The following is a 21,835-nucleotide window of genomic DNA, read 5'->3' as shown; positions in this document are numbered from 1 at the left end:
TATTTGGAGTGTGGATTAATTTGACTTTCGGGAGTTAGCGCCGGGACACTTTTAGTAGCTGTGCGCTGTGCAAATGAAATATAACATAACATAACATATTGATAATATAATAATACATTTTATGTTATTGGTGTATGTATATATATATTTATTTGTTAAATTTTTATTAATTTCTAAACTTATAAAATACATTTAAATTCATAATGTATTTATTGTTTTACTGTAAATATATGTTATAAATATTATAAATGTGTGTAACTTTTTTGGGTTAAGCTCATTTGTTATTTTTGTTCACTGTATATTAAATCTATTTCTTTTTTAAAATGAAGTTTATCATTTAATATTTATTTTTTCATTTTTTATATATATAAAATACTATGGGGTTGATTAGGATGTCCTCCCGCCACCCTAGCGGTAATGGGACCGCCTACCTGCCATGAGGCCGTCCGGCCACCCCAATTATGATGCAACCTGCTGGCTGCAGCTCCCACAGCAATGGTAAAATTGCATGTTGTGCATTACCATGCACAAGGTGGTAGGCACCGCGCTGTGCCTTCCACCCTGTGAATGGCAATATAGGAGGGTACCATAGGGACCCCACAAGTGCAACCCCCCACCCCCCTACCCCCATGGGGGCCCACAACAGACCCCCAAAGCAAATCCCTGCAAGCCTTCCCATGGCTACATCGCTGCCATGGGAAGGCCTTAAATGGCACACATAATAATTTGGATGTCAGTGCCTGCTAGGCACCGCCACCATATATGTGCCCCATCACCGCCCGTAACGATTGTTGACTGGTGGAAAAGTGGCAGACAGACTTTCCGTCTGCCATGGTACCCACTGCCATTGTAATCTGGTGTTGGGTAAATCAGGTTACGATGGTGGGTGGATCGCCACCACCGGACCAGCAGTGGCAATCCGCCCACCATCGTAATCAGTCACTATATTTTAGTCATCGATATTTTTATTTCGATTTTTTTGTACTTACCTTTATAAATATAGAATGTCGATATATTTTTACATCTATATTTAAGACTCAATATTGTGGTATGAGGACATTTTGGGTGTCGATGTGTTATCAGTGAACCATATAGAGGATGATATAATCTGTGAAGTCATCAATAATGTCATTTGAATTGTGATCAGTGATTAAATCAATTATATTGCTGGAGATGCCATGAGTGATGTAATAGATGAAGTCCTAAGCAGCGCATGGCGGGGGCACATGTGATAGTTAGCTATGTAAACTATAACTGGTGAATGTCCGTGGTTTGCTTGTTAAAATCTGAATTGTTTACTGATATTTTCACCCAACTATAAGATCACTTTAACCTTTATATATTTCTGTGCATTTGTACATTTTTAACATAACATTAGAAAATATTATTAGACATATATATAATCCCATTTTAACCTTTTCTATTGAATTTCTGAGGTTGTATAACATAAAGTAAAATCTGGTTTCCCTTCCTAACTATGACATCACTTTACTCTTTGTTTTCTTGAGTGAATTGTTAGCTGTCACTGCAAATTATGATCTTACTACCATACATAACTATATAATGACTGGCCTGTGGTGGACAGGCCCTGTGTCCAGCCCCACCAGGTCAGCCAACCCACTTTGCATGCAAGCCAATGGGACCAGACATGCTAAAATAAAGGGATTTCATTATAAATTAAAAGGATCTACTGACATACAAGGCAAGACTATTGGCTTTGACAAAGGGAGACAACATCAATAAACAAGGCAAGCCTATTGGCTTTGTCAAGGGGTCACCACATCAGTATATGTAGGCTAATGTATTAGCATTGTCAGGGGATACCTACATCAATGTATAAGGTAAGTCTAATGTCCATGACACGGTGTCTCTACATCATTATATGAAGACAATCCAATAGGCTTTGTCAAGGTGCGCCCACATCATTACATAAGACAAGTCTATTAGCTTTGCCAAAGAATCACCACATTAACATATGAAAAACAAATTTACTAGCTTTATCAACCATATAAAACAAGTGCCAGGGTTTTTCTTTTACACTTCTCAGGTCAAATAATGCAGTCATAATACCATCCACAAAGGGGGAGGAGAGGGGTCTATAAACCTCAGCTGACCAGCAAAAGCTCCAGCTCTAGAAATACTACAAACCTTTCCTGGAGTCAGGTTGTTTACATCCCAGGAAACAAAGGATTCATTTAAAAAAATGATATATTTGGGACTGATGCATTTGTCTCAGCCCCAACAACATTTTAACACACTTGTGGTGACCCTGACAAGACTGGGGCACCTCAAAGGAAGAACAAATTTGTAAAGTAGCCCATGTAAGCCAATATGTCGCACTCCTTGCCAGAAGCAGTGAATAAATGAACAGCTTGGCCAGTCATTTGTTATTCACTGTTTTTGTTTGGGTGTCCTAGTCCCACCTGGACACCCACATCTGTTAATATTGTTAGGGGTGTGAGGGGAGCCCTGTAGCCCCCGCTGCCCCACTGGTTACCCGACCAGCACCCATTCTCTGTGCCTGAGAGTTGGCCGCCTGGCCTTTTTTTGGTCAGTGCCCTGACCTTTCCTAGGGCACCCACAACATTTCCGTCCTTTGGGGGCTACAGGGGGAGGTATCCCATGGACAGCTTGTATGATACTGAGTTTCTTGAGGTTGTCGAGTTCTTGTTCAACCTGTTGGTTGAGTCTCAATGACCATGGCACTCCAAATTGAATTGTTTTTTTAGATTGTTCAGTTTATGAGGGTGACAAATCTGATGACCTCCGATGACCTTGAAGATCCTATGTGTGTAGCCACCTCCTTTACCTGGTGATGAGTACAAGATGTGCATTTTAATCACTATCTCACAGCTGCTCTGTCATCAGAGATTGGAGTCACTGTTGAATCAACGGATTTCTCCTTCTTATCTCGACATAAGGATTGATAGCGAGAATTCTTGCCACAATTGTGTCGCGTGTTCTGCAGTGCAGGATACATGCCTGAGTGTAGGGAGCCGAATCCTTATCTGAAACAAGTGTGTTTGGCATCATCTTTCAAGGAGAATGTGTCTACCACCTTGCACAATGACTCCTCAACTTCTGAAGATGTCAGATTCACAGGCAGCAATGATTTGTGTTCTTAGAGCCTGTTCATTGTTGTGATTATGGAAATTACAGTGCAGAACGTGATCTTTACTTATTTTGTTCTTATCATGAATGCATCCATAGCCTTGCCTTCTTTTTTCTGCATGGAGTGGAAAATATATCTATATTTCCTAATCAAGGTTTTTTTTTTAAAGAAAGTTCCCCATTAGCAACTGTTTCAGACAATCATTTGAAATATTTTCAAAGTTATCAGATTGATATAGGAGTGTGAGGCCCCACACAGTACACAATGAACCATATCAATCTCTTCTTGTTCAGAATGACTATAGCCCTGGTGAGCATATCACTGTCTCTGATCCATCAGCATCATCTTGGGCTTAAGTTGTTCATGTCACCCAAACTGAATGGCACAGGAACTCTCAATGTTAATTGCTGAGATAATGACAATTTTTTCTGTGTTTTTTCAGACACATCTGTACACTATTAGCTTGAGGTTTTCAACCTATGTTACTGCCAACAAAATCTATGTGTTTTTATGAAAAGGAAATACATGTATAAAATGAATTTGCGCATTTACTATAGCAGCACAGACAACCGCTTAACATAATCAAGGAATTATATTTTTCTCCATTTAGAAACGACATTATTTGATCTCGGTCAAAAAATGAAATAATGAACTGGTAGTATTAGATTACAAATCTATCAATATGACAATCAGATCTGTCTTATGATTGCAGGGCAACTTCAGTTAGAGATGTAAGGAACAACCAAACAAAGAGGCTAGTGCATTGTCAAGATAAACATTTTTGGGTACCTTTATGTATACAACATTTTTGAAAAACTTTTGAAAATTCCCACCTGTTTTTGGGAATTAACCTCTGTCTTCTATGGATTTCTTTGGTTTAATAGATTGCTGTATCTTTTTCAAAGTCTTCGAACTTTCTGAAGCAGCCCTCCTCGCAACTATATCATCCGCATCGGCTGCCCGAACGGAAATTGTGTCCAACGGTGAGCTTACCGCCCTTCTAGCAAGGCAAAAAACAGAATATAAACAGGAGAAAGTTCTACTAATATCTGTGATGTAGCAAACCTTTTAATTGACATAATGAAGGATGTCTCCAGCAGCTAAACAATCATTCATCATAATACAAACGGATAGCACAAGCCACCCACTCTAGATCCAGTGATTACATTCAGCAGGTGCTGGCAGGGATCACCCTGGAACTGATTTCATGACACAGTGGAAATAAACTGAGCGCTTGCATCTATATTTCAATGATTTGGAAACTTGCAATGATTCCCAATCTCCATGATGGCGGCGCGCTGCTAATGGCAGAGCCGGCGTCCCTGCCAATCTCCCAGCTTATTGGCTAGGCACGGATGCGGAGGCCATGAAGAAGCAAAGGTCGTAAAATTGACATTGACACTGAGCACAATCGGTACCAAACCGGCATGCCACAGGAGGATGAGTTAGTGTGGCAATGAAAGTTAAATATTTCCTATTTAGCAGACTGTGAATGGCTATTAATGTGGTGCTGCTAATCAGATGGCGTTGGACTGCAGGTACATGCCAATGAGGAGGGTTTACAGTGGGCGAAGTAGGGAAAAAAGTTAGGGAGCTGTGGCGGAGAATCAGAGGGTGGGAATAACCAGAGCATTGGGTCAGTGGGCGGAGTCAAGATGTGGCCAGAAAGAGCAAAACATCCCTATTTTTAGTATTTGTTTGCCATTTCACCAAACAGGTACAGCTTAATACCTTATTTAATTCAACCAATGGATACACATGTTTATTTAAGGTCTAACATAGGTTTTTGACATTAAATACATTGACAAAGTGGAATACATTTACCATCACAGAATGTCTCAAATATGCTAAACGTGGAATTACAAGCTTTTATCTCTGAGCCATGCAGGTTCTGTTATCAGCACCTGTCTTCCCTTTTTTCACAAGAGCAGTTCAAACATGAATGGAAAAATATCCTAGTTTGCAAATGTTTCCACATATTTATGGCTCTGCCATATTTGCCAAATATTACATCATCTGCTGCATATGATGATTTTAACAAATAAGATGTTTGCAGTTAAAATGGATCAAAAGTTACAAACAAATGTGACTTGTGTTGCTGCAAAGTGAAGGGCCCTTTGCAAAGGTTGTCTGCTCACCTTTCACACTGCTGCATTTGTATGTTACACTAGTACTAATAAGGCAAAATCTTTGCAGCGACTGTTAGTATTTGTAAAAATGTCAAACATAATAAATTATCAGAAAATGTACCACATTAAGCTGCAGCCTTTTTTTTGCTGAATATTTTAGCTGAATATTTTGGTGAACACTGTGACAAAATGTTGTCCTATATTGCTGCATATTTCCAGTGGCCAAAAAGCAGACAGCACATGTTAAAAGTGCGTGTGCATGAAGCAGAGAGACAGTGAATCTTGTAAACTAGGGGGCCGATTATGATGGCGGACGGACTTGAGTCCGTTCGCCACCATAGAGTAGGAGGGACCGTCCGCAGGGTCAGCGGCGGTCCCTCCATACAGATTAGGATGTGACCGCCAGGGTGGCGGTCACATCCTCTATTTTTAACATTGCGGCGGGTGGAGCTTCAAGCTGCACCCGCCGCAATGTTAAAAATGCACAAACCAGTAGGCACCGCGCGGTGCCTGCCGCTTTGTTCACGCAAATGCAGGGGGGTACCATAGGTACCCCCCATGTGCACCCCCCATCCCCCCTTCACCCAGGGGGCCCGCAACGGGCCCCCGAAGTGAAGGTCCGTATGCTTTTCCACGGCGGAAAAGCCGCAGTGGAAAAGCATACTTTTTACTCCATCCTAATATGGCTGGCGGTGTCTGATAGACACCGCCAGCCATGTTACAGCTTATCAACCGCGGCGGAAAAGCGTCGGACTGAAACCAGGACCCACCTGCCATCCTAATGTGGCGGTGGGTCTTTGGTGGGTCCGCCGAGGATTTTCCGCATCCTCCGGGCCGGCGGTGGCTTCCGCCGGCCCGGAGGATGCGGAAAATCCTCCATCATAATGAGCCCCTTAGTTTGGTGTGCATGATAATTCTGCATTGTAGATCCCTGGATAAGTAGCACTGCTATTTCTGAAACAAGGCAAATGGAGGTATCAATGGGTGAGGCGGACTGGCCTCAAGGGTTCTGTGACTTCAGATACAGAGTCACTGCCGCTCTAGGGTATACTGCTTCATAGGCCTGCCCGCAAGACTGAAGGTGAACTTCAGAATGGATTGTGGTGGCCAGGACTTCAAGGTTAACCTACTCTTGCCACCACTATGATCCACCTGCTGGTGCTAGGACACAATGGCTTCTATGGTCTAGTGGCGCCTTTTAATGTCCAGCATAGAAATGTGCTCCCTCAAAACAGTGGACTGGTGGCCTGACCATGAAGGCTCAACTTGGTTCCCCAGCTCCAAATTCAGCAGCTTTGGCCATAGGGCACCATCATCTCCCCCAATGAAAACCATACCGCCCCACTGAGAGAAACTGACACTGCCTTCAACTACAACACAATTGTTTCCTTCTATAAACACTTGGATGCAACTCAATTCAAATTATGCCCAAGAGTAATATGCTGCCTGAAAAAAAAGTAACAACATCCTGGAAAAAGTAAAAACTCATAGGGAATGCAAGATTAAGAAAAGCGTGTGAAATGTAAGCAGGGACAACATAGCTACAGTAATGCTTTTACACTTATTATTCAGACCCCAATGAGTGTTTTAACCTGAAAAGTTAAGGGCATGACCACTTACAAAAAGTATTTCTAAACACAGAGCTGCAGTACACATTTTATGAACTGAAATAAGGAAAAGAGCTGATAAGGATCACATTCAACAATGTTGTTCAAAGAAAGATGAGAAAAGGAAAGTAGGGCTTCACTGGCAGGCTCTGTAAAGTGGCCCTAATGTGTGTGGTTTGCGATCAAACTGTCTTGCTTTAGTTATTTTTCATATATTTTTTAAAAAAATCTCTTCCTTCTGAGGCTGCAGGTTGGAATAGAAAAATGCCACAAAAAGTGTTTCCTTATTTTATGGATCCATTTCACAGGGGAACAAATGAAGAAAAAGAGAGGAAAGACAGGGTGAGAGCTGTTTCTTGAGTCACGTTTTTCAGCAAGTGAGGAGGAGCAAGACAGAGACAGAAAGAGAGGAAATAAGAGGAAGAAAGAGAGAGAAGGGTGGAGGGAAGCTGACAGCAGCAGAGCAGGAGAAGTAGGCACTGTCCTTGTCTTCTCCGGGAAGAAAGGTACAGAGTCCTTTTCCTTCTCTGTCCACCCAATCCCTGAATAAAAAAGAGTGGCAGAGCATTATCTATAGATAGGTATTGGCTATTTCTGCCATCCTGGGACGTATTTGTTAAATAAAAAAAGTAGGGGAACATATTCTATTAAATTTAAAAAGTAGGGATACGCCATACTCTGCTGATCCCAACCCCTTTAACCACTGGGGGCTTAGCAAGAATCTGCTTCACAGAACTGCCTCACCTGGTAAAGCTGGCGTGCGGCGGCCTTGACTGTGTGGAGAGGGGCTGAGGCTTTGGGTTCCCAACGGTGCATGCTTCTTGGACTGGCCAGGTATGAGATATTGATTGCTTGATTTGGGTTGTTTGGGCCACAACAAAGCTTTGATCACAGTTTGAAGGAAGCCAGTGTTCTGACTGCCATTTGGCCAAGGAGAATTGCGCTTCGGAGCTCCAGCGCAGGTAATGCTTTGAGGGTGCCTCAAGCACCAAGAGCCCTGTACCAGGGACAACTATAAGAAAAGTGGGCACCCCTATATTACATCAGGTGGCTGGTAAAGAGTCTCAGGTGAGAGGGGTATGGGGGTCTCAGTACCAGCTGTTCTGTGAGTGCAAAGGAGAACGTGCCAAATAACAAATCTCTCCTGCGCCTCAGATTACCAAAAAGATTTATGCTGTGCAGAAATCTATTACAGTCCATGCCATTACAATTACTTTGTGAGAAGGGGTTTATCATTGTAGTAAGGGCTGTTCTGGCTTGAAAATTGGTCTAGACAATGACTGGTCTATTCATGACAACCTCATGGGCGGTCTGTCCACCTCTGAACCATTAAGGGCTTGTCACTTATGCAATCAAACTGCTGAAGACATGGTGAATAATTGCAGGGGTAATGCCTTTGCAGCATCGTATACCATAGCTTCAAGGAGTGGGACTGTAAAGCATGCTAAAGTCTCAGGGATGCCACAATGCCAGGAGGAGATACCTACTGTGAGTACGACAAAGGCTAGGCATGTTGAAGCTGAGGGTGAGAGATCGAGTATTGGCAAGCAGCAGGCACCTATGGGCTCCTCACTGGAGCTTTATGAGGTTCAAGAAGCTCGTGAGGATTTAGTTTCTCTTTCTGTGGCCAGTAGCCATTCAGAGGAAGAGGAGGAGAATATGGAGCAGACTGATGGTGTTCAAGGCTCACAGACCAATGGGCCACCTTTGTCAAATATTTCCACTATTAAACTTGAAATGGCACTGCAGAAAGATAGGTATGGACATGCTGCTGGTCCCAGAACACCCAGAGCTGCTGCTACATTATCGACTGGATAGGTGGAGGAGTTGCTGTTGTAGGTTTTTGAAGCTGGCTCCTTAGACCCAGACTGGTTTGGTGAAGAGGAAAAGCTACTATGGGACCTGAAAGGAGTTGAGCTTACCCCGACAAGCAAACAACACCAGCAGCCCCCAGAAACAGTGCTAAAAACATCAAAAGCAGGGGCGAAGCAGGGGGGATGGCTTGAACGCAAATCATGACGGCGGCATGAGTGAGGTGCTCCACAGAGGCCTAACATTAATCCTGAAAAAACAGCCTGCTGCCGATACCAGGACGATATACTACGCGTTACCGAGGGTCGGCAAAGCTGAGGAGGAAGTGGAAATGTAATAAAGTGGAGGAAAACAGTGTGGTGGTACGCTCTAGTTGTTGTGGGAGCGTGCACCCAAGGCTGCTGGGAATGTAAGGTGGCCATTTTAGATGCCGTGGCGAAAGGTACCCGATAGTCGCTTTCCTGGCGCTCGGGAAAATAAAACATAGGTTTTTCCTCACAAACTGTGTCGGGGAGGTATTAAGGCTATAACGCCACCACTATAAATGGCGGCCAGGCTACGGGACACCGTGGACACCTCATGAGCTGTAATTGACCCAAACCCACCACTCGACACGAGGACCCGAGCGTGGCAGTGGGGGGCGATTTGCACCACGAGGAGGAGGTGCACACTCCCACTCCAAAGAGCATTTCACATAGCACAAATCTATGGTGAGCAAGTGCCTGTTACATCAGTGGTTCAACAGCCACCACAAGAGCACTCAGAGAGAGACAAGGAAAGATGATCATGAACCCAGTGCACAGCCTGCAATAGGGAGCACGCCTTCTGAACACATACACACTGGCTGCAGTCTGACCAAACTACGCGAGCCTTGAGCAGGAGGCAGCAAGTAAATCGCACAGTGAGTACAGGAGACACAGCTAGGGCCCTGGGCACACAGAAGCATGCCTCTGTGCAGGCCAGGAGAGGGACGCAAGGGTCGGCCATTGCCCCTTAAGGAGCACAGCGCTGGATCTACAAGGCACTACCGTGCAGGGGAGGGAAACCTCGCTCCCACACAAGCCAGCAGGCCAGAAGAGAGACAAGCCCCGTGGATTCCACCAAGTGGCGCTACGCAGCAGGTCCCTGCCCAACGCAACGCGGGGAGAATGTGTGCGCAATCATCATCCCTCACCAATCTAGTCCCATTCTTACCCAAGATGGGGGAGTCAGCAATGCCGTGGGAAGACTGGAAGAGGTACTTCCTGAACTACCTGTCCGCCATAGAGGAGGAAGGAGAAGGGGCCTTGTCCAGTTCAAGGAGGAAGAAAATACTACTTCACAACCTAGGCCCAGAAGGCATCAGAGTGTACGACAACCTAGTAAAGAAGACCAGACTCCCGAATGACAGAGATGAATTCCAACACGCACTAGAAGATCTGGATTCCCACTGAAGTCCTGTAGTGTGCACGTCCATAGACAGATGCAACTTTTCCAAAGGAAACAAAGCAGCCGGGAATCAATAGATGAGTATGTGGCGGCATTGCAGGAGCTGGCGGTGACATACAAATTTGGCACACTGCACGACAAACTCATCAGGGATCAGATCATAATGCATACCGCCAATACCGCAATCCAAGAGAAGTTGTGGGTCAATGGAGATGCTCATCTCAAGAAAGTGGTGGCACTCGTGAAGAAAGCAGAACTGTCAAAGAGGTGCGAAGAAGCGGCAAAAAGGGAAACCGTCAACAAATTGTCGATATGCAAAGTGTCGGACAGGAACAGACAGGCGGTAACGCAACAATTGACACCGCCAAACACAAGGTATCAGAAGAGATACCTTCAGAGACCCAAAAGAACCCAAAGACCACAATGGGAAAGCAGGAACAATTGCTACAGATGTGGAAGCCAAATGCACGCAAGCCATGACAAAGGATGCCCAGCTTTTAGAGCAAAATGCTCCTTCTGCGGGATAATGGGACACTATGAAAAGGTGTGCAGGCGCAAACTCAAGAGAACGGAAGTGAAATGTGTCACCCAGGACTTGGACGGAGATGAGGAGACACCAGAAGGAGAAGATGAAGAGGACGGAGTCTTGTGCATAGACGACCAAGTCCTTGGAATAAACTGCATGAGATCCAGGAAGCCAGCCCTACAAATGACGATCGGAGGAATACAAATCAACATAGTGGCTGATTCGGGCTCCCTGTATACCATTATTCAGTGAACTGTGTGGGAAAGAGACTTTGAACCCAGCATGGGTACGAACTTGTTTCCTACAGACATACACCCAGTCACGTACACAGGCGAACCCATACCCATGGTGGGTTATCGCCCCCTGGTGTTTGAGTTCAGGGGAAGAACGGTGGAAAGAAAGCTGTACGTCGCAGAGAAAGGAACCTCTGTCCTAGGATGGATGTATCAAGGCACCCTAGGAATTCAAATTAACCCAGGAGGAGCCACCCAAGTGTTAATGACAGACACTGTACAGGCATACGAAGAAGACGCATGGAAGAGAGAATACCCCAAAGTCTTCAAAGGAACAATAGGTCGGATGACCAAATTTACGCACAAGATATGCCTTAAAGATGGAGAACAACCAGTAAGCCACAAGGTTCGCAACATTCCTTTGAGAAGCAGGGAGGCAGTACAGGAAGAACTTCTACGCCTGAAAAGAAATGGAGTCATAGAAGCCATTGAATGTGCCGAGTGGCTCTCACCCCTAGTGGTTACACAGAAACCCAATGGTAAGGTATGTCTGTGTGTGGATTTGATGGAACTCAACAAGAACATTGTGGTAGACAAGTACCCGCTACCCAGGATAAACAAAATGCTGGCTAAGACAAAGGGAATAAAGTGGTTCTCCACGGTGGACCTCTCATCTGCGTACCTTCAAATCGCCCTGCACCCTTCATGCAATCACCTGACATCATTCATAACACCTTTTGGATGTTACAAATGCCTTAGGATTCGGTTCGGATTGGCATCCGCAGCTGCGGTATTCCAGAAGCTCATGCACAAATTGTTCCAAAAGGTAGAAGGTGTGCAATACTTTCAAGACGATATCCTCATCATGGGAAAATCAAAGAGTGACCAAGACGCAAAACTACATTCCGTTTTGACCATACTTGCACAAAATGGCCTCACGCGGAATGGGAAAAGTGCAGATTTGGAGCAGGATCGGTGACATACCTAGGCCACGAGATTAGCGAAAGAGGAATAGAACCGAAAAGGGCCAACATGTCAGCCATCAAAGAAGCACCTACACCCATGAGGAAGGAAGACGTCCGTTCATTCTTAGGCATGGAGAAGTTTTACAGCAAATTTGTCCCTCACTTTGTGTCCAAAACTCACCATTTGAGACAACTCCTGAAGGAAAGGAACACTTTCAAATGGTCAAATGAAGAGCAAACAGAATTTGACCTCTTAAAACAGGACATTTGCACTGCCGTCCCACTTAAGGGATTTGACCAAGCTGCCTTGTCCATACCGACCACTGATGCCAGCGAAAAGGGACTTCAAGCGGTGTTAATGCAGAGATCACAAGAGGAAGAAATCACCACGGTTAGCTTTGCCTCAAGGTCAATAGCACCCAACGAGGTGGAGTTCAGACAGTTCTTGTGGGACTCCAACTTCCTACTCCGCACGGACCACAAGCCGCTAGTGAGAGTCCTGACCTCCAGCGGGCATGCACACATGACCCCTTGTATAGCGAAGATGACCCTGAGACTACTGGATTATGTGTATGAGGTGGAATACATTCCTGGGAACAAAAACAAAGTGGCTGATTTCTTGAGCAGAGCAGCAGCAATGGAGCCAGCGGCAGATCAAGAGCCCTCAGGATGGAAAGGCTATATGGTGGCATTCACACAAGACCATGAAAGAGTAATCAGTGCACAGGAATGGGAGGAAGCGTTCACCAATGATGAAACTTTGAAGATGATGAAGAGTTATGTGACACAAGGGTGGCCGGACAAGAAGCACCTAGACAGCCAGTTGAAGAAATTCTGGGAAGTCCGAGAGGAATTATCGATTGGGGACGATCCAGTGTTTCTTCTCAGAGGAGACAAAGTAGTACCCCACAGACCTTAGTAGAGCATCTCCTAACTATTTTACACAAAAGACACCTCGAAATAATGAAAACCAAAGCCAGAGCAAAGCAGGCGTATTGGTGGCCGGCCATGGACACTCAAGTAGAAAGACACTTCAGAATGTGCGAACCTTGCAGCAGAGCAGACAAGGCACAAGTCTTGCTACGGCCGCCACTAGGAAAGTTCACCTCTCCCTCTAGTCCATGGGAGATGCTCTCAGTGGATATTTTGGGGCCCATCCTGGACACCAACGGTGTGCCCAAGTATGCCATAGTGCTGGTTGACAGGTACTTCAAGTGGCCGGAGGTGGAGGTATTTGAGGTTGCTGACACAGAAGCGGTGCTTTCTTTCCTCATTTCCACGTTCTTGAGAGAAGGGATCCCAAAGGTAATTTCCTGTGACCATGGGCCACAGTTCGTTTCAGCAAAGTGGAGTGCTTTCATGGACCGCAACGGAATAGAGGTCAAACACACCCCTGTGTACCATCCAGCGGGGAACGGACTGGCAGAGAGGTTCAATAGAGTAATTATGGGGTCAGTGCAGGCAGCTATAAGTGTGGGACAAGATTGGGAAAAGGAATTACAATGGATGCTATCGGCGTATCGCATCACCCCAGCCAACACTGGATACAGTCCATTCAAATACTCCCGGGGCGAGACATCTTTACAAGGGACAATCTGGCGTGGAAACATCTCATCATCCAAAGCAAGTGGTCCCCAGCAGTGGTACGCCGGAATATCAACAAAGCACAAGCTGTATACACAGAAGACTATAACAAACGTCGTAATGTCAAGGAAGTAACCCTAGAAAGAGGCGAGTAGGTGAGAGAGAAACAGGCAGTGTTGAAGAAGAAGGGAGACAGTAAGTTTAGCCCACCTTTGCAAGTAGTGGAGTCGTATGCCAGGTCAGCTTTACTGAGCGATGGGAAGGTATGGTCACAAGACAGGATGGCAAGATGCAACAAAATCATGAAATGGGAAGTTCCGCAGGAATGGAGTTCGCTTACACCAGAGAGAAGTGAAGAACCCGAAACTGCAAAGGTGAGGGAGAGAAAGAGTCTAGGGACCATATCTCCCTTTTGGTGTGGTGAAGACCAGTACACTCCTGAGGAAGGTGAAAGTGTGGAAATAACCAACCAACCCACACTATGGAGCCCAGGCATGGAAGGACAGGAAAAAGGGCTGTGAGCGAAGGGAGCATCTGGCTCTACAGAAGGTGACCAATGTGTGGATGTCAGCCTGATGCAAGCTAGAACAAAGTCGGGCAAAGTGATTAATGTACCAAAGAGGTCTGAGGACTTTGACATGGAAATCGAGTAAGACTGGTAATTACTTGTATCCTCAGCTATGGAAATGGGACTCTAATAAACTGTAAGTGCATGTGAATATTGTTCTTTACATTTTGTTTCCTATGCCAAAAGGGGGGAGATATGTGGTGGTGCGCTCTAGTTGTTTTGGGAGCGTACACCCGAGGCTGCTGGGAGCGTAAGGCAGCCATTTTAGATGCCGCAGCGAAAGGCACACGATAGTCACTTTCCCGGCGCTCGGGAAAATAAAACAAACGTTTTTCCTCACAAACTGTGTCGGTGAGTTATTAAGGCTATAACGCCACCACTATAAACAGTGCGCTGCCAGAAGGCACAAGTGGCCTGAAAGCCATGGGCCAGAGTGGACACACACCCAGATGAACACTGTCGGGGCGTGGCACTCCTCACCATAAAGAGGGCCCACACTGGGCTAGGAAGAAATGGAAACTCCACCCTGAGGACATGATCCAGCTGTACCAAGTAAGTCAGGAAATGGAGCAAGGGAAAGCCAGGCCGAGGAGCACCTGCGGCCCATGAGGTAGGCCCAGCGCCAGGAATTCTTCAAAGCATTGGACGGTACACCTAGAAGCAGGGGACACTGGGGACGGCATCCCCCCGGGGCTCACGGGGTATCCAGCAGGCCTTGCAACGGTGACATCCTCGGCACTGTGAGGCAGGAGTTGGGGAGGAAGTGCGGTGCAAGAGTAATCAAATCTGCACTGGGATTAAGTGTTCAGAGCAAGCTGTGGCAACCCTGTAGAAATGCCCTGTGACTAGAAGTGAGCATGGGAGATGGCATGAACTGAGGCAGGCCCTCAGGGGCAGGCCCGGTGGGCCCGGAAACAGCCGGGCTCCTGGGACATCCCTCTTGCACCCTTCCGGGAAACGTGATCAATCACGGTGTGTGCCACTGCGACCCAACGTGGATATGGGGGGCAGAAATCAGAAAATGACATAACCATGCATGGGGGCACTTTGGTACCATTATACAACCGAACCACCTTGTAGCCAGTACACAATGGGGCAGACAATGAGGACTGCTGACCTGGCTTTGGATCTCACGTCTACACCCTGATGAACCTCCTGCGCTCAAGGGTGGGAACTAGGGGGCTGCCTTGTAAATAAAGACAAAGTGACTAGGGATAACGCAACTCACAACAAAGTTATGCACAAGGTTTTTAAGAGGAAACCAAGCAGGAACCACCCGGAAAAGAGCAGAATGCCCGAGCGGTGGCAGCGCAAACGTGCTGGTGAAGTCGCAGGCGTGGTGGTGGAGTACTTCTAAGGGGGAACAGGTAGCGTACTGGCAATACAGCACCACAACACATTTATGCACCAAACCATGATCCTATACTGCTTGTCAAAACAGCTCTCTACACTCAACAGTTCCCACATGTTGCTCGGAGGGATCTTGATTGTGTAGCTGACACAGAAATGGATAGGTTGACACCCCGGTATTTAAGGTGACTAAGGGGTTTCGAGAGAGTCTGGAGGGATGGGATATGAAGGATATTTGGAGACTACAGAATAAACATACAAGAGATTATTCATATTACTCCCATTTGTATAAATTGCACACACGCCTAGACATGTTTACCTGCTCCAATACTATGGGACAGTCAGTTACCCACACAGAATACCTGGGGCACACTGTATCGGATCACAACCCTTATCATAGCCCACGTTAATCCCCACATGGAGACTGGACTCTGCTCTCCTGGAAGATGGTCCATTTTGTACGTCATTACTAATGGTCAACCAGGACTCGCCGCCTCCTGGGGCATCTCACTAACCTGAAAACCCAACTAATGAGAGGGATGCCCGCTTAGCCACAGATTGAGATGATCAGGAAGAATAAAGGTATGCAAGATAAAAATACGATGAAACACTAGAACGATTGAAAGGTTTTGAAACCCGAGAATATCCGGGGAGTGCAGATGGAGGGAGGTAGAGCGGGCAAATTACTTGCCTGTCTAATCTGGCCTGAACACAAAGGAGAACCCCTATCTCCCAGATACAACTGACAGAGGGGGAGATTACGCACCACCCTAGAGAAAAAAATAATGCATTCAGGTCCTATTATGTCAAATTGTACTTTAAACCTCAATCGCAACAAATAGAGACCATAACAAACTACTTAGCACCCCTTCACCTAACGGTTCTACAACCTGACCAACATAAGACTTTATGGGGGGTCGGTAACCGAGATGGAAATTAGGGAAACTTTGAAAGAGATGGCTAGAGGGAAAATACCCGGCCCTGATGGTTTGCCCGTGGAGTTCTATACCACCTACATTTAAACCATGGCACTGAAATCAGAGGAGCTGTATGCAGAGGCCTGGTAAAAGGGGGATTTGCCCTTCTCGACAAGGGATGTACTAGTCGTGCCTCTCCCCAAGACTAAAATACCCAGGTATTGGACTTTTGCCCACTCTCGATGCTCAACGCAGATTTTAAAATTCTAAAAAAAATCTTAGCCACAAGTGTCTTGTCATATATGACCAGTTGAATACATACCGATCAAATTGAGTTTGTGCTAACCAGATCCACCACTGGGAACCTACGGTGGTTGTTTACTGTGCTGCACCGTCCATACTGGGACCAGTACAGGGACGCATTTATAATATTCATAGACTTAGAGAATGCATTTGATTCGGTGAGGTAGAACTTTCTTGAAAGCACAATGGAACAAATAGTGCTAGGGGTAGAATAGATAAGATGGGTGAAAATACTATATATACACACATTTGCGTGAGTTAGGGCAAACAGAGTGATTGCTGAACCCTATAATGTACATAGAAGCACTAGACAGGGATGCCCTATCCGTATTGTGGTTTGTTTTGCAATAGAGCCTTTAGTGACAATCTATCAGCATCAGGAACACCTTATTGGTATTCGGTTGGGACATAGGCCTCACATGATTTCTCTCTATGCAGATGATCTGTTGCTGTATTTAAGATGCTGGGTGGGAGCACAACGGGCTTAGGCCATACTAGATGAGTATGCAAACCCAGCAGGGCTCAGAATTAATAAATCTAGACCTATGCCTTCCCCTTAAAGGAAGACCAAGTACAGCCGGGGGCTCTCCCGACAGGTATCATGTGGGCCCTCCATTTGTTCAAAAGTCTGGTAATCCAGATCTTCCTTAGGTCAGAAGACTTGCGAGAGGACAACCTTAACCCGGATATTAGATTGCTGCGGATGTTCATACAGTTTAGGGTCTCCCTCAAGCTATCACTAATGGCAAGAGTAGCACTCTCAAAAATGATCATGTTACCCAGATTGTTGTACCACTTTGTGATTCTTCCGGTGGTGATACCCCCAAGCTGATTCTCGGACCTGAATCAATTACTCTGGGAATTGATTTGGGATGGGGACAAAAAAAGGTAGCCTTGTAAATAGTACAAAGGGCAGCTGAAAATGGAGGACTAGGAGTTCCAGATTTTGAGCTACATTTCTTGGCAGCCCAACTTCAATGGCTGGCCCAGGGGTCAAACGGTCGGAGTGTGGAACTACTAGGTGAGATGAGTTTGAGAAACAGTAGGGGATGGTTGGTGGCTAAAATATTATATCAGAAAGTGATCCTCCCTAACCCCAATATACAGTTGAAAACAACTTTATACTGCTGGAAGAGAAGTCTCCGGCACACAGAGAAAGGCAACCGTACGCTCCAGATATACCACTCATAGGAACCATGCACAGGAACCCACTGGCCCCCAATTGTGGACCTCAACTGATAGGGTGGAACAAGGCTGGAATTACAACTGTGGGAGACTGTTACCACCTGATAACACTGATAACTATAGATGACCTAATGGTTCAGCATGATTTAGCATATGGGCAATTTTTGACGTACCACTCAATGATGCAAATTTTCCAAGACCTGTGACGAGGTGGTGCCACTGTACCCCCCAACACAATTTTATTTATTTATTTATTTATTTTTAGAGTTTTCTATAGCGCGAACTTGAACCGATTAGGTTATCAGAGCGCTTTACATAGCACCAGTTCCGTTACATGTTATCACAGCAGTTTACATAGAATCAATTACGTTGCACATTTCAGGATCTTGAACAGGTTAGGTTATCAGAGCGCTTTACATAAGACAGCATTCGATGTCCAGTGCCCTCCTCCGCCGTGTAGCGGGGGACCACTTCCAGCCCTCCGAAGTCGTCGAGCTGTCGGGACTAGGCTCCTGGAATTTCAGCTGACTGGAATACTACTGACTTGGGGGCTGCCTGGCATCTAGTAAAGTGGTATACCAAGCACTTCTTGAATCGGTTACAAAAACGCTTGACCGTACGAGAGGGATTTGGGAGGAGAGGATCTGGAAACCACTAATGGACAAGGAATGGGCAGGAGTACTGAGGGGTTAAAAAAGTATCATGAAACTCCAACCTCAAAACGATTCAATGTAACTATTTACACATGGTGTATCTAACCCTCAATAGATTTAACGTACTGGGAGGGGAAGGAGACCGAACCTGTGCAAGATGTTGACTAAGAGACGCAGGCCTTGCATACATGACATGGGACTGCACACACATACGAGATTTCTGGGAGAAGGTCCTGGCCACGATTGGGAACACTTTAGCCAGTTAATTCCTGAACACACCCGAGATTTGGTTGTTCGGCCTATTTCCCAGACCTAAAGACAGGAAAATATGGGCAGAGTTATTGAGGGACTGGGAGTCCAGAAACATAAAGAAATCGGAAGGAGGAGATGAGGTAGCAGAGGAACTGGGAGACGGTACCCCATAAATGTTATTCTCTGACCCACCCATTCCCCCACCATCTCCAACACCTGAATCATTACACAGAGGAAATATTCTGAACTATACACCCCCCACCGGGCTAGTGGACATGCAGGAGACCCAATTACTTATAGTAGACACATTAAGAGACACACCACCACAAAGTTTTATTATAGATTGTTATTCGTTAATAAAATGGAAAGAAATGACTGTAAGTTTTCGACTAGTCGAGGAAGTAACTCCTTTAAGCATGCCAATGATATTGTACAGAATATAGAAGTAAATAGTATATTGCAAACCCCTGTAAATTAAGTGTATTCCCCTATTACTTAGTAACAGAGAATCCAGATTTGGACGGGCTAGCAAGCCTAGTAATCCTACTTGATTGTTTGTGTGAAGTATATATACATGTTTGCAAAATGCCAATAAGGATATATTTAAAAGCAGGGGTGTAGTCTGAAGACAGCAAGATTGCTGTTGGAGATCTGGGCACCAGGTACAATCTACTGCGACGAGGCACTCCGAACCGTCTGTGTTAGAGATTTACAGGTTTATACAAACCTGAAGAGACAAGAGTCACAAGAATAATATCTCCTTAAAAACGCTCACTTTAAGATGCAAGGAGTACTCTGCAAACTGTCAAGATATATAGATATTCTACAGACCTGGATTACAGCAGTTGAAGAGCTTTTTGGTTGATCATACCCAGGACAACCAAACTCAGATGGAACTTCAGGGCTATAAATTAATCCAGTAGACATTTCGAGTTGAGGACATGGAAAATCGCCTTAACGGGAATACTTTTTAGATTCTAGGGTTGCCAGAAGGAAAGGAAGGAAAAAATACTCAATCCATTGTTGTATCACTGTGTAAGGCTGCAGTGCCGTAGTTTTCTGACTGGGATCTGAATAATGCTATTCAGAGGACACACAGATTCTCATTTCACAAAACTGCATGGGGGCGAGAATCACAATATCTATGGGCAATTCTGATTTATGTAGGCAATTCCATTTGACATTAACATATTCATCAAGCAGCCCACCCTAAAGCACCGATCAAGACACTTTGAATTGAATTCTTTTGAAGGTCTGACTTTTATAAAGGAACACTGACCCATGTGTGGCAGATACATGAGTTAATTCTGGTCTTATAGAAGTTGGTCACAACTGTTTTTTCGACTGAACCTACTACACTAAAGATTAGCTACAAGGGCAGGAACCCTTTCTGCAAGGATGCGGCTCAGGCTAAGTGCTTGATGGATCAATGGTAAAAAGATTTCCCTGTTAGGAAGGAATGACATGACTAGTATAGAGTCAGTGTGAGGACAAGTAGGCCCACTTGACTGCTCCAGTGCCAGCTGGGTGAGTTGGTAGGAGGGTCATGTCACACGGACAGCAGATGCTACTAGGCGTAGGGGAAGGGCTAGTCTCAAAGATTAACCGAAGTTTGCATATTTGTTTAGGGGTGGAGCGAGGTTGCAATAAAAATCCTGGCTTCTTTTTGGAATCCAGGATAGGTAAGGGGTTGGGCGGGTGGGAGTGTTAGCAGGGGGGCGAGGAGGGGGTGGGTTTAGTTAATCTGGTAACAGTTGGTGAAGGATCTGTTGTGCTTTATTTTTGGGGCTGGGTGGGGTGGAGCAAAAAGGGAAAATGATAAAGTGTCAAACAGGTATGATGTGGGTAATTTCATGCAGAAAATTGTGTCTATAATGCGTGACAATAGTGCATAGTAGTAGCGGTAGGCTGGCACTGCTTGTATGTAGCTGGAATATCAACAGTCTAAGAATGGCTGCTAAGTATTGGCATGTGAAGTAAGAACTCTTCCTTCTCAAACCTCAACTGCTCTGCCCCAAAGAGACTCATCCATCTACTATAGAGTCTGAAAATTTGAATATCCTGGTGTATAATATGCTGACAGCTTCAGGCGGGAAAGGCTGTAAGCAAGGGGTGGGGGGAGGTTGACAAGCCAGGGATCAAGACTGGGAGGTCTATAAGTCTAAAATTGATCAGTTCAGCAGATGGGTCTTTGCCGATATAGCAAAGTATAATGTCAGATTTACTTTTTGTTGGGTGTATGCACTCAAAAGGGTGATACCTCGCCTTTTACTTTTTACTAGATGAATTGTCGCAATGGCATCCTCCTTGGTCATTTGTTGTGGCTTTAATCAGCCATTGGTCCCACAAATTGATACCACCTCAGGCTCATTGGCTGTGGGATGCATGAAAAATCTCTGCACCACATAAGGCCATTTCTAGGATCAATATGATCTTAGCAAGCTACATTGTTTTTCCATCCCTGTCAATCAAGCTAAACCTGCGCATTAGTTCTGATATCAGTTTTCTTTCTTTATGTTCTAAATTCCGTCGATGATACTGCTTCTTCGTCAAGGTGCACTTTAGATCAGAAATTGCTGCTTTACAAGCAATATTTAAACTAAATATTGATGCCCTTGGATGATTATCTTTCGTATTGCCAAAACTCAGCCTATCTGATTATTGTGTGGGATATGATGAAAGCGGTTATCCACTGTCAGACTCTTAGTTATACCATTCAGTGCAATAAAAGGAATAGATATAAGCCGGGTAGAACTGTGTGATTCTTTTAACTCTAGAGCTTGAATATTCAGAAAAATTGGTCGTGGGCTATCTTCTCAGGCAGCTCAAAGAGTATGGGAGCAATTAACCATCACCTGCATGAGTCTTCAGAAAGAGGTGTGGGATACATTTTAACACAAAACAGACTCTCTGTTTTAGAAACTGTGACAAGATGGGACGGATTCCCTCTTTTCAGATCAGAGGTAGACAATGAAAGAATGTAATTGCTGGCATTCAGTATTTGTCAGGGCCGGTGGATTGTGGCTCCTCCGCTATTTTATCGGTCTTTCAGGAGTTCTATGCAGCACTTTATCATGAAGAAACATCCCTTCTTTATTAGCTATAACAGAGTATCTGGAAGGGATACACTTACCATACTTAATGCTTATTCAAACTAAGATGTTAGAGGCCTCCATTAGGCATATAGGGATAAACCTCCATTGGATCTGAG

General features: G+C 45.1%; 1 protein-coding gene across 1 annotated transcript in view; it reads left to right on the top strand.

Annotated features, from left to right (window-relative positions):
• Positions 1–13,677: 13,677 nt before the first annotated feature.
• The window catches only part of LOC144784063 (uncharacterized), a 31,381-nt gene continuing 23,223 nt past the window's right edge, over positions 13,678–21,835 (top strand). The window contains exon 1 of the mRNA XM_078662755.1: positions 13,678–13,770. Within this exon, the coding sequence (XP_078518881.1) occupies positions 13,678–13,770 (93 nt within the window). The remainder of the gene's footprint in view (positions 13,771–21,835) is intronic.

The sequence above is a fragment of the Lissotriton helveticus genome, chromosome 10, assembly GCF_964261635.1.
Source record: "Lissotriton helveticus chromosome 10, aLisHel1.1, whole genome shotgun sequence".
NCBI classification, from domain to species: domain Eukaryota; kingdom Metazoa; phylum Chordata; class Amphibia; order Caudata; family Salamandridae; genus Lissotriton; species Lissotriton helveticus.
Note: the sequence above shows the minus strand (reverse complement) of the source record. Positions and strands in the feature narration are given on the sequence as shown.